General features: G+C 44.7%; 1 protein-coding gene across 4 annotated transcripts in view; it reads left to right on the top strand.

Moving 5' to 3' along the window:
- Nucleotides 1–14,081, top strand: part of LOC111245317 (G1/S-specific cyclin-D3-like) — a 40,315-nt gene extending 26,234 nt beyond the window's left edge. For all 4 annotated transcript variants that reach the window (XM_086978911.1, XM_086978909.1, XM_086978910.1 and 1 more), the window contains 2 exons: nt 12,390–12,544; nt 12,760–14,081. In XM_086978911.1, the coding sequence (XP_086835037.1) occupies nt 12,390–12,544; nt 12,760–13,017 (413 nt within the window). In that variant the 3' untranslated portion in view covers nt 13,018–14,081. The remainder of the gene's footprint in view (nt 1–12,389; nt 12,545–12,759) is intronic.
- Nucleotides 14,082–14,618: the final 537 nt, after the last annotated feature.

Genomic DNA, 14,618 nt, shown 5'->3' with positions numbered 1-14,618 from the left:
ACAGACCAGGAGTGACAGCCAATGTTTTGACGCTCGGTGCTCGACGTCCATCGCCGTTGGCGAAGCAGATGGAGAAATACCAGATGCGAGCTCCACAAGAACAGGACCATAAGATAGATCTGTAATGTGTGTTTATTTGATGTGTGTGTGGCGTTGGCGGTAATGATGAGTATGCCGACGCCGGAACTGCAGCGCCACCCGTAGACACTTGATGTGGATCAAGCCTGCAGCGATACTCAATGGTTACCCACCGTTTTCTGCTTAATTCTTATGTTCAAGGCAGAGTATGCTTGTATTATCTACATCTACACAGTATACGTACGACATGTGATTTTCAAGCTGAATCCTTCTTCGAATCATTTGGATTGATGCTGGTCGAGGTGTCACGATAACACAACGATCTTATTGTCGGTGGGGTGTGTTTATTTTATATCGTCATTTTTGTGTGGTCGAGTTCAGATGGCGCACAATTTAAATGGCAGTGTAAGCCAAACGCTCCGTATTACTAAATGCGATGATAGTCGATCTTTCTATGGTCTGACCTAAAAATAGAAGATTCTGTTATTATTATGATTAATATTATTATCACTTATGGGTATTTATATTTTACAAAACAGATGCAGCGAGTTTATGCAGAACGCCGTGCACCTATCTTTAACAATTTTCGATAGATGATGCACAGTCAGCCAAGACTGTTGCTCATATGCCGCTTTTGAGTCCGATAATACTATCAGAGAATTATCAGTTTTGTTTAGCTGGTGTCTTTCTATTTATTGTGGATACGAGCACCTATGTATCACATAGATAAGTTCGTAGACGCCCTGACCAAGAACTGCGTTATGTTTATTCTAAACATACATCTTAGACTAGCTTCATTCATCGCTCTCCCAAGCTGATTTCCCAACGCTAGACAGATGTTTGTCTGTGTTCTAGAACGGTGCCGTCGATTGGCTTATGTTATTGAGGTACACTGTGCGTATGCTGATTGTCCAGTTTACGAGCGGGTTTCCTAGGCGTAGCTTAGGACCACGATGCGACATTGGACAGACGACGTCATTGTGGCACGTAGACTCCAGCGATACGCTGCAGAAACGGCAGCTGCGGTGATTGCAGCGATTGTCGGATGCGCGGAATCGAAAAATGCCTTCCCATGCGGCCGGGGTTACTGGAGCGCCACCTTGATGTATTAAGGCGGCGCTGCTGTCTGTGCTCCAATGCTGCTGGGCTCCAAATGCTGTCTGTACGAGTGGCTACACGAATGACGATAAAGGCAGCGAAACGCTTACGTGACAGCAGTGTTGACGCGCAGTTGGGTTGCGCAGAAAAGACGCGCCACGGGCGAGTCGCGCGAAAAATCAAATCGCTCTTAGGGCAGAAGCTGACTAACACACATGAATGCCTCAGACATTACTGAGACCCGCGGCAGTTCGAATAGCGGCACACGTTAAAGTCAAGGGCCGGATTTTGCCAGCTGTTCACCCGCCTACTAACCAACGCCATGCGCTTTCTCTTGATGCTTGCCAGTAAGTTATCGCAGAACTACAGAAAAATAACCTTTAAGTGTTCTGCTGTTGTTATTGTTCCGAGCTGATTGCAATGACAGTGACTCTGAGCGGGAGACATTAGTAAATTAGCTAGCTGTGGCAACATCAGTCGGCCTAGCAGCATGAAGCGTCTGTGGAGAAATACCGACAAAAAAGAGGCATGCCGAGCCTCCGACGGCCACCTGCCCGTATATTTGAGTCGAAACTGGCTTAAGGTCCCCAAGCGTTTGACTTCATCAGTTGAGCACCTTCATCAAGTAGAAGTTGCTCTAGCGGCAGACACGCATGTGTACTTGCTATGAGCGCACTTATACAGAGCTAATTTATCTTGCCGCCCGATAGATTTTTTGCACGTGCAAAAGCGTCGACAGCAAATCAGGCATGCGTAGGTATGCGGCCTATGTACTAATTTAAGAACCGGCAACCACATATTGCTTATAAATGCTCTTTCCTTGCTTTGCCTATATCCGTTTAGTGCCAGCATGGAGCACTCGCAAGAAACGCATTTTCCCAGCGATCTATATACATAGCCCTAGATGAATCCTGGTGTTTGTTAAGTACTCACTCAAATCGGACTCTGCTCGGGTTTCTGACTCCCGCGGCTACCCCCTACTTTGTTCGGCCGCCACAGCCACCGTCCGGATGAGCATCGGATTTGCCGGTGTTAGCTCACGGTCTAGGCTGCTAGCACGACTCTATCCGGCAACGAGCTCTACACCGTGACGTTGAGCAACGGAGCGAATAGTTGGCCCGTCACAAACACCACAATGTGAGCCCGACTGAGTTCGTGCTAGTTTGCCGATTCTTGCTCGAGCGCTTCGGCCGCTTCATCCGTAGAGCTGACGACCGCCAACCACTGCCGCGCGCTACACGAGAAAAAATCAACCACGTGTTCTTCGTAAATTTCGTTACTGCGCACTAACTCTACAAAATACGCCATTCTCGATATCAATGTAATTCAGGCGGTCGGACCTAGTCGTTCTAGATCTCACAGTTAATGAATAGCGAGTGAATCACTCTGTTTCGAGAGGTGACAAGATGATGATGGTGTATTAGCAAACTTCAGTGGGCTGCCAAGCTGGAAAGCCAGTAGGCCTGAGCGACCTCATCACCGGCTTCTCGCATATGTAAGTCATGATAAGTTCGATAAAACGTTCCGTATACGGAGCCTGTTGCGGCCCGTGAACACGTGCATGCTTTCGAGGTAGATACAATAACAATAGAGCGCAATAATTTTTCTAACAACGATATTATAATAACGATAAAAAGATCTCGTAGTTCTTCCCTTCGCCTGCTAGCGGGTTACATGCCACGGATGAAGGCGAGGCACGCTCGCTCGACTAGGAGAAGTATTTGCTACATTGTTGACCTTGATGGACGAACTGATTAACTAACTTGACTGATTGACCGACCGTGTGCACGATGACGATGGCTAGAACCGCAAACACATAGACGGAGAAAGCGTAGGGAAATGGTAGCAGACGATGCCAGAATCGTCAGTCGCCATACTGTGATTTGTTTACTCTAGCGAAATTATGACAAGCGCCACCAAATCGGTAACATGTTTTGCAGGTAAAAGGTATTACGCAGAAGTGAAGAACAGAAAGGCCAGGGGTTACAGTACACTGATAGAATTTAGATTGATTTAGTCAAACGTTAAGTCAGTGATGACAAAATTAAATTTTTTTTTAGACGTCTTTGCGGCAGAAGTTTGCATTGTCCCTTAAGAATGCAAGCTATACAACTGATTGAGTTTAAAGTATTTTCAAGCTATCTGTATAGCATGTTACCTGACATTTGACATTGCGACATTTCGGATTAAAATGTTCTTTTCTCGTAACACGTTTGGCTTTTACGTCCTTTTACACTCATATAAGTTTGTTATTAGCACGCCATTCTGTGCAGATGCCGTACGCATCACAAGGAGCCAGCTAACAATGCCATTGTTGTTACGCCTTGTCTCTGACACATCGGCTAAGCGTACTTTTGATTATCACGTTTTACACATCGTAAAGTCCAGCTCGATCTCGTAATCCCTATACGTCCACGCCCTCTATGAGACGTGCCGCTTCTGTTCCCTACGGGGCCACGAAAACCGATGTGGCTATAAAATTTATTGTCCGCTTAGTTATTCTGACATTGCAGTTCCACTAGTTTATTATTGTATCAAGCGTTTGTCCATACAGAAATAGCGGCGATGACAGCGCCAGCAGCGGCAATTCTAATTCGCGCTAACACGGTATCACGAACGTATCCACATGCAGCGATTGCAGCGCAGGTAGCCAACAGCCCGCCCGCCCCTTCTCTGGACAGCTTCACTTCCCTCGAAATCAGCCTCGCTATTAGAATAGTTAGTGACGCGCGGTGGCAATCAGTACGTACGATGATGATGCCACCTGTTACTGATTCACTATTAGGAGGCGCTTATGCGATTGACCATGGGCTTTCAATAGCGTGTTTCTCATTATGTATGTTGGTCCCACAGGTAGATCTGTGCAGCAGATTGGACCCGCTGGTAGATACTGCCAGTGCTGTTTGTCGACAATTAGCCATTTAAACTAGCGGGGACGGGGGAAGGGGGGTTAGGGGAGAAAAGGAAACCTTGGCTAGAGCAGACCTAGCAGTACGACGGAAGTTAGATGGACGTGGCGTTTGATCGGTCTGTCGCTGGCTTTCGCGACTAATCCCTGATGCTCACGTACACAGAGGCATAGAGCCAAGTGTTTTTCTTTACCTGCAGTTTCTGGGGTTACAGTCTAGTGGGGTCAGGTCATGAAGGAGAAGAAGAAGAATCTTAGCGGGTTCCTGGTCGGTTGGGCCGTTCGATTGTTGCCGTTAGTTTGTGAATATTTAGCATCGATTTACGATCTGGGTATCAACCTGCTCTAGCCGCCTGTGCAATATGTTCCCATTTAGTTTACCCGCTTGTTCGACGATTGTGATCGATCATCAGGTAAGAGTTCATCATGAGAAAGCACGGGGTCTTCTCGTACAAGTTGAGTCAATTTGTGGGTAGCTTCCTTAGTGACCGATGAATCGGTCGCTTTCATTATGCCCACTATAGGTTAATATGCGACTGGTAGAAAAAAAAACACTTTATAAACATATTTGGATACACGCACGTTTGTTAGACATATGTGCTATGTTTGGAGAGGATTTTATGAGCGGTTGCGAGGAAATTCCTTATGGAGTTCCGTCGAGCAGCAAGCTACTTCCTAAGGGACCTTACATATGTCGTACTAATAACTTCGTACATTAGCGATCCGTTCATTTGGATACATGATTTATTCTTTTTTGCTAGTCAACACACATGTTACTTTTTCATTTTTGTTAGGGCTGAACGCTTTCAGTGTCAGTGGTTCATCATATGGTGTCAATACTTGTTAATCTTTATCGCTGATATTCAGCACCAACTTCTACTGTAGCTCTGTTTTTGTAAATGTTGGTTATTCTAAAACAAAGGTGTATTTAAATTGAACGTCCCATATCGCGACGAATAAGGAACCGAGTCAATCGTCTCGTATGTTATATATTTACAGCCTATATCATCTTATCAATTACGTAATTTTTGCCGCAGGACTTTGGAACACGCTTCTATCCACTCTACCGGGTGCTTAAACCCCGTCTATTTTTGAGCACGATCTCTAAAGTGTCCCCTGTTTCACAGCAGTCACTAACAAGAACTGCGCAAGTCTTCATTGGCTGACCAGCTCACCGCTAATGAGCGTATGGCGTTCCGCTGTCGCCGTCAAATATTGGATATTTTAACTTTTTGACTGTTAAACGGCGATAAAGCGCAACTGGCGGGCCAGTGGGTACACGAGATTATTGTGTACACGGAGATGTCATCATTGATGAGCTACGTTTACATGGATCATTGACGACAGAGACCGTTGCCAAAGCCAGCCCGCTAAGTCGTGTCAGCATGGTCCTGCTAATGGGATAGTACCCCACCTTTGATGTCTTGATGTCCGTGCTCTCGTATCGATTCGAGAGACGTCGTGATCCTCAAAATGAAATAGTTCCTACCGTTACTCTCGTCATGATCAACGTATATTCCTATAACCCACTCTCCTCATATACATATCCCTCTTAGCCGACGCTCATTTGGGCTCTAAAAGTTTCCAGCCGACGCCTCGCTGCGAACACGGCTGTGATATACGAATTTAGAGACTCGAGAGTTTTATACTCGAGCCAGAACGGCTTGTTCAATTTGCGAACCGACCTAAGTTGTTTGTCGTTCTCGTCGATGCGCTTCTACTGCAGTTGGCCTCCTTTACTAAAATACGGAACTATAGCTATCTGTAATGCAAATGCAAATGGCGTACTTCTGTCGTACTGGTCCACATGAGTAGATTATCTTCTTTTTCAGTGTGCGGACAGAAAACTAGCCTAGGCGCTTCCGCGCTGGCTGACGCTTATGTTCCTCCCCAAGCTACATGGCCCTATAGAAGGTCCTGTTATAGTAGTAGCAATAGCAAACAATGAACGGCAGTTTCACGACGCATATGTCGCTGGCTTTTCATTGCCAGTTGGTTTTCTATGAGCTTTTTGATCGCACATAGTGACACACTAACAGGCATGCTACTCTCTCGTATAGTACAGACGTATAGCTCTCACAGACGTAAGGACGTCGACGTTGAACCTGATTGGCTTCAACAGGGATTCACCTTCGTCGGGAGGCCTCAGCCAGGCCAGCGACAGAAACAGCACCTCATTGGTGATGAGCACCACTAAAGGCCGCGGCCATGGCCGATTACAGTGTCTTCTACTTACCTATGGACTTTTTTCTACTACAACGATTATTATTTAGTGCGAGAGAAAAACAGAGCAGGAGAATGGAGGACCGTTCACGTGGCGCTGGTGCTGTCATTCTCGCTTGCGTCGTTTCTATTTCGACTTCGTATTGCTGCCGTTTGACTTTGCCGTTCAATGAAACTCTGGTGCGCGGATGCCGTATGATGGCGCACCTGGCGCCGTCGGTTACTTTGTTATGCTGTGGGATCCGTTCTGTTATTGTTACCACCGTCAGAGAGCTGCCATTGCTAGTTACGCTTCTAACAGCATCACGCGCGGCTTCATTGCGGGTACCGTCCCCGTGCTCAATGCCACTCTTCGTATAGGTGGTTCGATGTTGCCTTTGTTAATGCTTTCGTCGTCGATATCGTTACTGAGTTCAGGGCAAATCTGCTCCATACGCCGGAGACATACGTGTATAGAAAAGACCGAAATGCTGGGTATTTAAGCTCGGTCTAATCTACTCTACTCTTCCACACTACAAATGCTGTATGTAGATCCACAGTCTGCTTCTTACTAGGCTATCGTAAGAAACGATATAGCCGCCATTTCGTAGAAACGACTGTAGATCTGCTGGCATTGTTGCCTTCGACCTCGTTGGCGTCCTAGTCGTCTTCACTGCGAAAACGACGAAGACACCGGGTCCGATGGCATGGCATTTAGATCGCGACAGATGCTGCTCCAGACTTCAGTAGACCTCACCGGTAGAGGCTGTCCAATGTGTGACTAAGCTAGTGCCTGCATGATGACCTGAAACGCGCTGCCAGTTCTGCTGATAAAGGAAAGCCATAGTCGCCCATGTTTCTGAGACGTCCCGTTGATGTTGTCATTGTTACTGATTGCGCACCGCATCGCGCCAACGTATTGTCTCTCGTTGAGTTAGCCTCTCGGTTTCTTCTGTTGTCGCTGCTATTACTATTACTGTTGTTGTTATTGGCAGCATTCTTCTGGTTGGTGTGAAAGCGGTAAAAGGTTCGACCCGTTCCTCAATGCTCCTCTAATTCGCCTTGTATACTTTTAACCTTCTGTTCATGCTCTCGTTTGTTGTGCCTAGTTTTTATTGGTAGAGTGTCGTTTTTCGTTGTTCGACGTTGACGTCCAGGTTTAGGTTCAGGTCGAGATGGCAGCCGGCCGTCCGTGTTTACCCTTTCCGGGCAGATGCGAGCACTCCACCAGATTGCCTGTACACTGATTATATTGAGGGTGCGACAGGGGCGAGAGGAAGCTTTACTGAGATCTAGTCAAGTTGGTCTAACTCAACGGGTATGTGCGGATTTGACAAGTAAATAACAAGTTTACAGAAGGACGCATGTCCGGCGAAGCTACGCAGTATTAGTTATCATCTCCCCCCCCCCCCCCAAAAAAAAAAGGGCTGTTAACGATGTGTTGGGTTAAGTCGGGGAAGCCCTGAAAGCGCGGGAGGATGGACGTCTACTGCAACGATTCACTTAATTGAATCAAAAAATAAAAAGTCTAAAAGACGTCTGGTCATGATATATTCAAATGATGATGATCCGAAAGGGCTGTTCGTACAACAACTAGTTTCTGTTTAGCTATACAACTTACTATATCGTTATATCCTACCATTGATCTGGAGATAGGCATTTTACGTAGTAAAGTATTCGAAACCCATTTAGTAATTAAATAAGACGCATATATTGTCCATTATAACTCGCAGGCTTATACGTTGAGAGATATAATACGTATTAACTATATCTATATAATATAAGAACTGTTTGATGGTAGTCGCTTTCGTGTAACTGTATTACAAGAAATTCTATGATACTTATGAAGGCCATTGAAAACCCCGCGCGAGCAGTTACTTCAATGACCGACAGAAGTTGACATTACAGCATACGTTGTCCTTTGTTTGCACTTTTCGCTTAGTCGGGACGGGAAAATGCTTCTGTTCCACCGATCCGACGTGCTCACAGGACCACAATTCAGCTCGAGCATGGCTCAGCGTATAACATTCCTCCTCCTCTCTGTGACTTCATGTAAATATCGTTCGTCTTCGTTGGGGGCTGATTGCGGGTCGGATATTCTTTGTTTGCTTTCTTTATTCAACACAGCGTAGTCGAGGTCGGAATCAGTCGAGTTTCGCCCATCGGTCAACCTGTACTTCGCGTTATCACCACTATGGCCGTCCGTGTCCATCGACCTCTATCTTTCTCTCTAACTGATGACCTAATCGCGTCACGGAAGCCACCGATTCTCAAGATAACTTAATATGCCGCCACCTAAGCCACACTGTAGGTGACATTGCGACCGCTGCCGCAACAGCCGTCAGACTACCCATCGAATGAGGGCAGATCCGCCGCGCATTTGTGGCTATCTTCACTTATCGCTGAAGGTTTTGTCGTTATTGCTGTTGACGTTGTTGTTGGTTCTGGTCAATCGCCGGCGTTCCTTCGCCGGCGGTCAGCGTCTTCCGCTTCTCGTCGGTGTCACGCTAACGTCAGAACTATCGAACGAAGAAAACGATATTGACGAAGATCTCGACGGAAGAGTGTGCAGCTCCCTGCTCGACCTTGGCGTACTTTAGACGAGCGCTGCTCGACGAACATTTTCGACGGCAAAAAACGAGGACGAACCTGCAGCAAGTCGACCAACGGGAATAGTAGAGGCTGAAGTCAGGGGTGCCCCCAGCTTTCAGTCTTTCTACAGGCAGCATATGGCATCCCTTTTTCTACGAGTACCGAGTCGGCCTGTCTTACCGCCATCATCGTCTTTTCTCTATCCCGTCCTTTTCCGTTCGACGGCGGTTCTTGGTGAGGCGACAGCCCTCTTTAAATATCGGATATTTTTTACAGAACTCCCATCTTCTCGACCAGTCGTTGCTTCACTCTCTAGCTTAGCTGCTTCTTGACTAACTGGTCTTATAGATCATGAGGACAGCTGTTTTTTAACACTACTCGGTCAGGTCTTCGTTTCGCTTCTTAAGACGGTGCTAGTAATAATGATATTAATAACAAGAGCCACAACAATATAAAGGCCGAACGAAGATTTAAAAGATGTCATACGGCGTACGACACTTCATACGACATAATGGTTCTAAGCGCTGCAAAAGTAAGGTACCTTTACGGAACCAAACTATCAGTATCCCTTAACAACAGAACGTGCTGAAGGTACCCATAAACATCGTCGACGACGAACGTCGTAGAAGTATTAGCTTTGCCACAACAGCTTTCAATCTGTTCCGTTGCATGGCACAGGCCGATGTCTGGAGCGACCTCATTAGCTATGCTCCGCACAGTGTTTGCTCGCCACCTGCACGCGCTGTGGACAGTATTTAACATAGAGGAGGTTTCGTTCACTTCGGGTAAGGCCACTGCGCTAGGAAGAATAAGATAGGCGACTTGGTAAGCGAAATCAGGCCAGCGAATCAAGAAGCTCACAAAATACGAACCGGCCGACGATCATCCAAATTAAAAAGAAAGGGAATAAAAAAAATGTTCTTGCTGTTTGGTAATGCTAAAGGCTAACAATTTGAGACTGGACGCCTTCATATCGTTTCTGTTAAATTCAGCTTTGTTAAGCTAACTTTGACTAATTTAACAAAAGCTGGATTCAACGAAATATAAAATTCACTCCTTTTCATGTATGATCACTCTACCTTGATATCTGCAGCATTCCTTACCCGTTGCACTGTGCTAGCATGAAAGACTGCTTTTCAACTTTTCTCAGTATGTTTTGTTAGCTAGACTATTGGTTTAGGCCCTTTAAAAATGCCCTCGGCAATAGCTCACCCGGTGCGTACCAGCGATATGCCTCTGGGTTTGCTTGCTTATCGCGCAGGTTGCGGCGACAATAGCTACGTAGATTGGAACAGGTTGTTAGATCAGCAAGTCATGAGGTCCGGGCTTTGGTTCTAAGAGGTGAATCGTAGGGTGCGTGACAATCGGCCCTTTTCGCTCTCCTCATAACCTCCCGTCCTTTCGATACCCCTGCATTCCTTTAGCCATCTGGCATTCTGTTTCTTCTGCATCCCCTCTTCGAGATCACATCATTGGGAGAATAACAACAACAAAAACGATAGCAACCTGCCGGCGACTTGGCAGGCGCCAGGACAGTAGGACCAAGCAACTAATCTAGTCTAGGTCATTGCTATGAACACGCTTGACTTGCAATCGTCCTCTCATTCGTTAGGTCTTTGGTTGCTTACTGGAGTTCGCAATTGCCCCAGAATTGCGTGCGCGAATCTTCACTGAAAAATAGAGGGGGACAGTGCAAGTTTCAATCGTTATTCGGTGACAGAATAAATAGACAGCTTGGGGGCGCAAACGCCAGAAGTGTTTGAGAAATGCTGAAAGCTTCAAGCCGAACGTCTGCTTGTCTAGCTGCCGGCAAGCCGTCAGGTCTATCCACCGACAAAGCCCTATCGCGGATTTGGCTGTCTTAATGCTATCGGTCTCGTGCATCTCGCACATCGATCTCGAACTCATCGGCCCCGAGGTATCCAGTAACTGATTGCAGTGGGTTGAATGGCGATTGTGGCCATGTGTCTGCGTGTTGAGTACAACAACGGCATTGCGAGATCTGGGTAGACATGAAATCACAAGCAACATATGCTGAGTTGTCTCCCCCTTGGCACCGTTGTTGTTTCAACTGCTACTGCTATTGTTATTATTATTGCTACTGTAGCATGTAGAAACACCCCCTGGATGTTTCATTACCGGTTTATAATTGAGGGCGCAGACGGAATCAAGGTCTAAACGCAGGCAGATTACGCCCAACACCAAGCGAAGGTCGGCTAGTGTGAAAAACTGTATAAACATATCAGAATGGCTACGTCCAGCGCAGACGCGTTCTCTTTTGCTTTATTGTATAATAGATAACGGCTACAATCGATTCTGTATTTGTTGTCGTTGTTGATGGCTAACGAACACCGATGGGTCTGTGTAAATAAGTCATTTATTCGAGTCGAACTTGGCAAATTTATTGATGTCATAAACGGACTTCAGATCGTTGAGACTTTGGTATTCCCGCACTTTTGATTGCTTTAATGCTGCTGCTATTCTAATCCCTATACTACGAGTGAGTTTCCGGACGTAAACGCCTTAAGAAAATTTTTCGCGCCCTAAAGTTAAATGAATTAATAGGCAAGGTTGATATACGTATATCTTAAATTGAAATCGCTTTCGAATTTCACGAACCCCCGCCGCCTTTTTTCATTCAATGAAGAATCATTCTACCTACAATGGTTGGAGTAGTATTTCAGTCTCGTTGATACGTTAACGAAACGTCTGATAACACCCCAAACGTGGCTCATTTTCGTGGTGAAATCTGGCTGTAATAGCTACACCTCGCTTCCCGCTGTGCAGTTCCGTATTGCACCAGAGTAATAGTTATTGTAATAGTACGTCTATAGCCAGAATCCTAATAGAAATTCCACATGCTGTCGTTTAGCAAAAGTCCCGAGGTTCACCCGGTCGTAAAACTCATCTTGCGTTGAACTTAAACAGCGTCAGTTCACCGTCTGTAGACGACCGTCATTTCATAGAGACTCAGTGTTTGGCATGAATGATTCCGCATAGCAAAAGACGGAGAAATTTCGATTAGCAGTTCTGGGAAATCAATGTTAAGGTGTTGCATAGAAATACATTGATTAAAACAGTTATTATGAAATGCCCACCAAACACGCAGTTCAACATGCTTTTCTCAGCCAACGATATCGGCATCAGAGCGAACGCGATGAACGCGACGTATAGTTAAGGAATAGTATACTCTGATACAACGTACTGCCCAGTTAGCAGAAACGTAAACTGAGCTTGCTTTAAATCCGCTAAAAAAAAAAACTAAATTCCGATAAAAGCAATTTATTTGTTTGTCAGATTAAAAACATTTATTTTTTATGTATGATTATGTCTTCGTATATGAGGAATCAGGTGCGACAAAACAGGCTGAAAGCAGACAGGTGTGAATCCACAATTAGAAAAAAACTGCGTCTCCAGCCCTAGAGAAAAAGGACTGGCACTTGAAGAAGCATCTATAATCAAATGTGTCTAACAACTTTGTCTATGTTTTTGTTTGTGTTTAATTACTTAGAATCAAGTTTTATACATTACGCCGCCTCACTATTGGCGGCCGCATGCGTTGCTGCTGCTGTCAAAGGGTTTCACTGGTCACGGAGTCTCATCTACCCGGCTCATCACCATGACGAAATGATACTAAGCTTGTCGCAGCTTACAACCCAGAAACCCGTGAGTGAAAATATTTAGGTTCATTTTTTTTGGACTTGTGTAACGTATTCATGGTTTTGTCAAACTTAAAAGATAGTTAAAGGCTGTATCCATAAATAATAACACTTCAGGTATATATGTCTAACGTAAACTAAATTCGACCAAACGGCCAATATAATTTCCCAACAGTTCTGCTACTCGAGTCCAATTTATCGTACTTCTACTCTCGTTTTTAGGAGAGGATCGTTCGCTGTTTGATGGATATTGACATGTTGGCGACCGCTTCGAGTTACCAGTGTTCGAATATGGCGCCCAAAGCATCTCCCCCGAAGGCGTCGGGTGGACTATCGCCATCTAGCGGTGGTTTTACCACCGCTTCGGCTGATGGTGCTACAGCAACCAAATCCGTTGATTGTACAACTCCTACCAATACAGAGCCTGGACATAAGTTCCAGCCCGAAACTCCAACTGACGTACAAGATGTCGACTTTTAAACCTAGAGATTCAGCTACGTCGGAATCGACCGGGCAAGACCAGGATATTTTATTGCGAAGTGAAGCTACACCTAACACTCAAGGGACACAAAATCAAAGGCAACTTCTCTCATAATACCGGTTGAATCTCCAAAGACGCCAATTTATAGGATCTGCAATGCCAACAAACCAGTTTCGGAGTTTTTATGGATTTCGTCATCAACTTCACAGACATCAGTAAAGAAAGTTGTGATTTGGTCGATAAGCCACGTCATACGACGAAATTACTGTCCGCCAATTTAGACAGCTCAAGATATTAAGACGTAGAAGCGGAAATTATGTCTGATTGGATCGATGGAAAAGGTCCATTGTTTTTGAACAGCTATGAAAAGTTGTTTAGAAGAAAATTATTTTAAATAGACTAAACTATCTCATAATTTTTTCCTGTAAATTACGATCAGTAAGAAATGACTCAGTAAATTAAGCAATTGAGCCATTAAAAAATTGATTCTGAAGTAGCGTCTTATTATCTACCAAACACAAATGATTGCTCAAAAAGCTTTCCTCAGCAAAACAATTTTTTTTTAGGCGAATTCTCTTGAAAAGGTCTTCGTTTTTTGTCAACAAGACAATGCGAGTAGTGATGACAGTCGAAAAAATGCAGTATTATTTTTATAACTATTTAAAATTAAATATCATCCTTAACTATAATTATTATCAGTGAAGTGTTTTTACACATTAATTGATGTAAAGGAGAGACTATGATGAAGAGGTAATATATTCTCTATTCTGTAACGAGCAAAATGTTAGAAGTATCAGAAAATCGCTATGTTTATTATTATTATTATTATTATACACTGTTGTGACCCTGAACCGTAATAACTATAATATGGAGATACCTATAAACCTATTTTGTACCTACCCACATGTTAACATCCACGTTGTAGGACAACGTTCGGTCCTGCGGGAGACCTATGTATGGTACAAGTGTAGAGTGATCCAGCGAGCCATTGCCATTTGTCGAACATAACGGAGAAGCAAATAAGCGAACAAACGAAAGAAAATATATAATGAGAAAAAAAGTATTATGAGTTGTGGTCAGGATGCGTTTCTTGATACGATTGTTAATAATACCATGACATGTCTATTGTACTGTGTTATTCACGGTTAACTAGATAGAACGTTGACAAATTAGAAACACAGCTGTTCTGCTAGACACGTGTACCCAAGATCATCGTTACTTTCATCGCTAGCATTATCCGTCTGTAGACACCCCCATCTGTTTAACTACGCAAATGGAGTTTGGCCCATTTTTGTACATGTGAAATCTATTGTCACAGTATAAAATGTCCTCTGTGTATACGACAGAAGTGCTACATGCTCGTAGATTCGATACTAATTGCCTCCTGTGCTTCGGTGGACACCTGAAGGAGGCGTCTACGCTCAGGAGAACCCACATCCGCATTATCTAGAGACTATATTTATTTTCCGCGCGTGTGTGAACATTATTGAAGAGATGCCCCGTGAATGTGCGCAAACATTGCCAATAATATACACAGTACAAACAAATGAAAAAGGAACGCCATCGGTGACCACGATAATCAGTTGTCTACCGAAAACGG

Source organism: Varroa destructor, unplaced genomic scaffold, assembly GCF_002443255.2.
Source record: "Varroa destructor unplaced genomic scaffold, Vdes_3.0 BEIS01000002.1, whole genome shotgun sequence".
In the NCBI taxonomy this organism is placed as follows: domain Eukaryota; kingdom Metazoa; phylum Arthropoda; class Arachnida; order Mesostigmata; family Varroidae; genus Varroa; species Varroa destructor.
The sequence above is the reverse complement of the archived record's forward strand: the minus strand, read 5'-3'. Positions and strand labels throughout refer to the sequence as shown.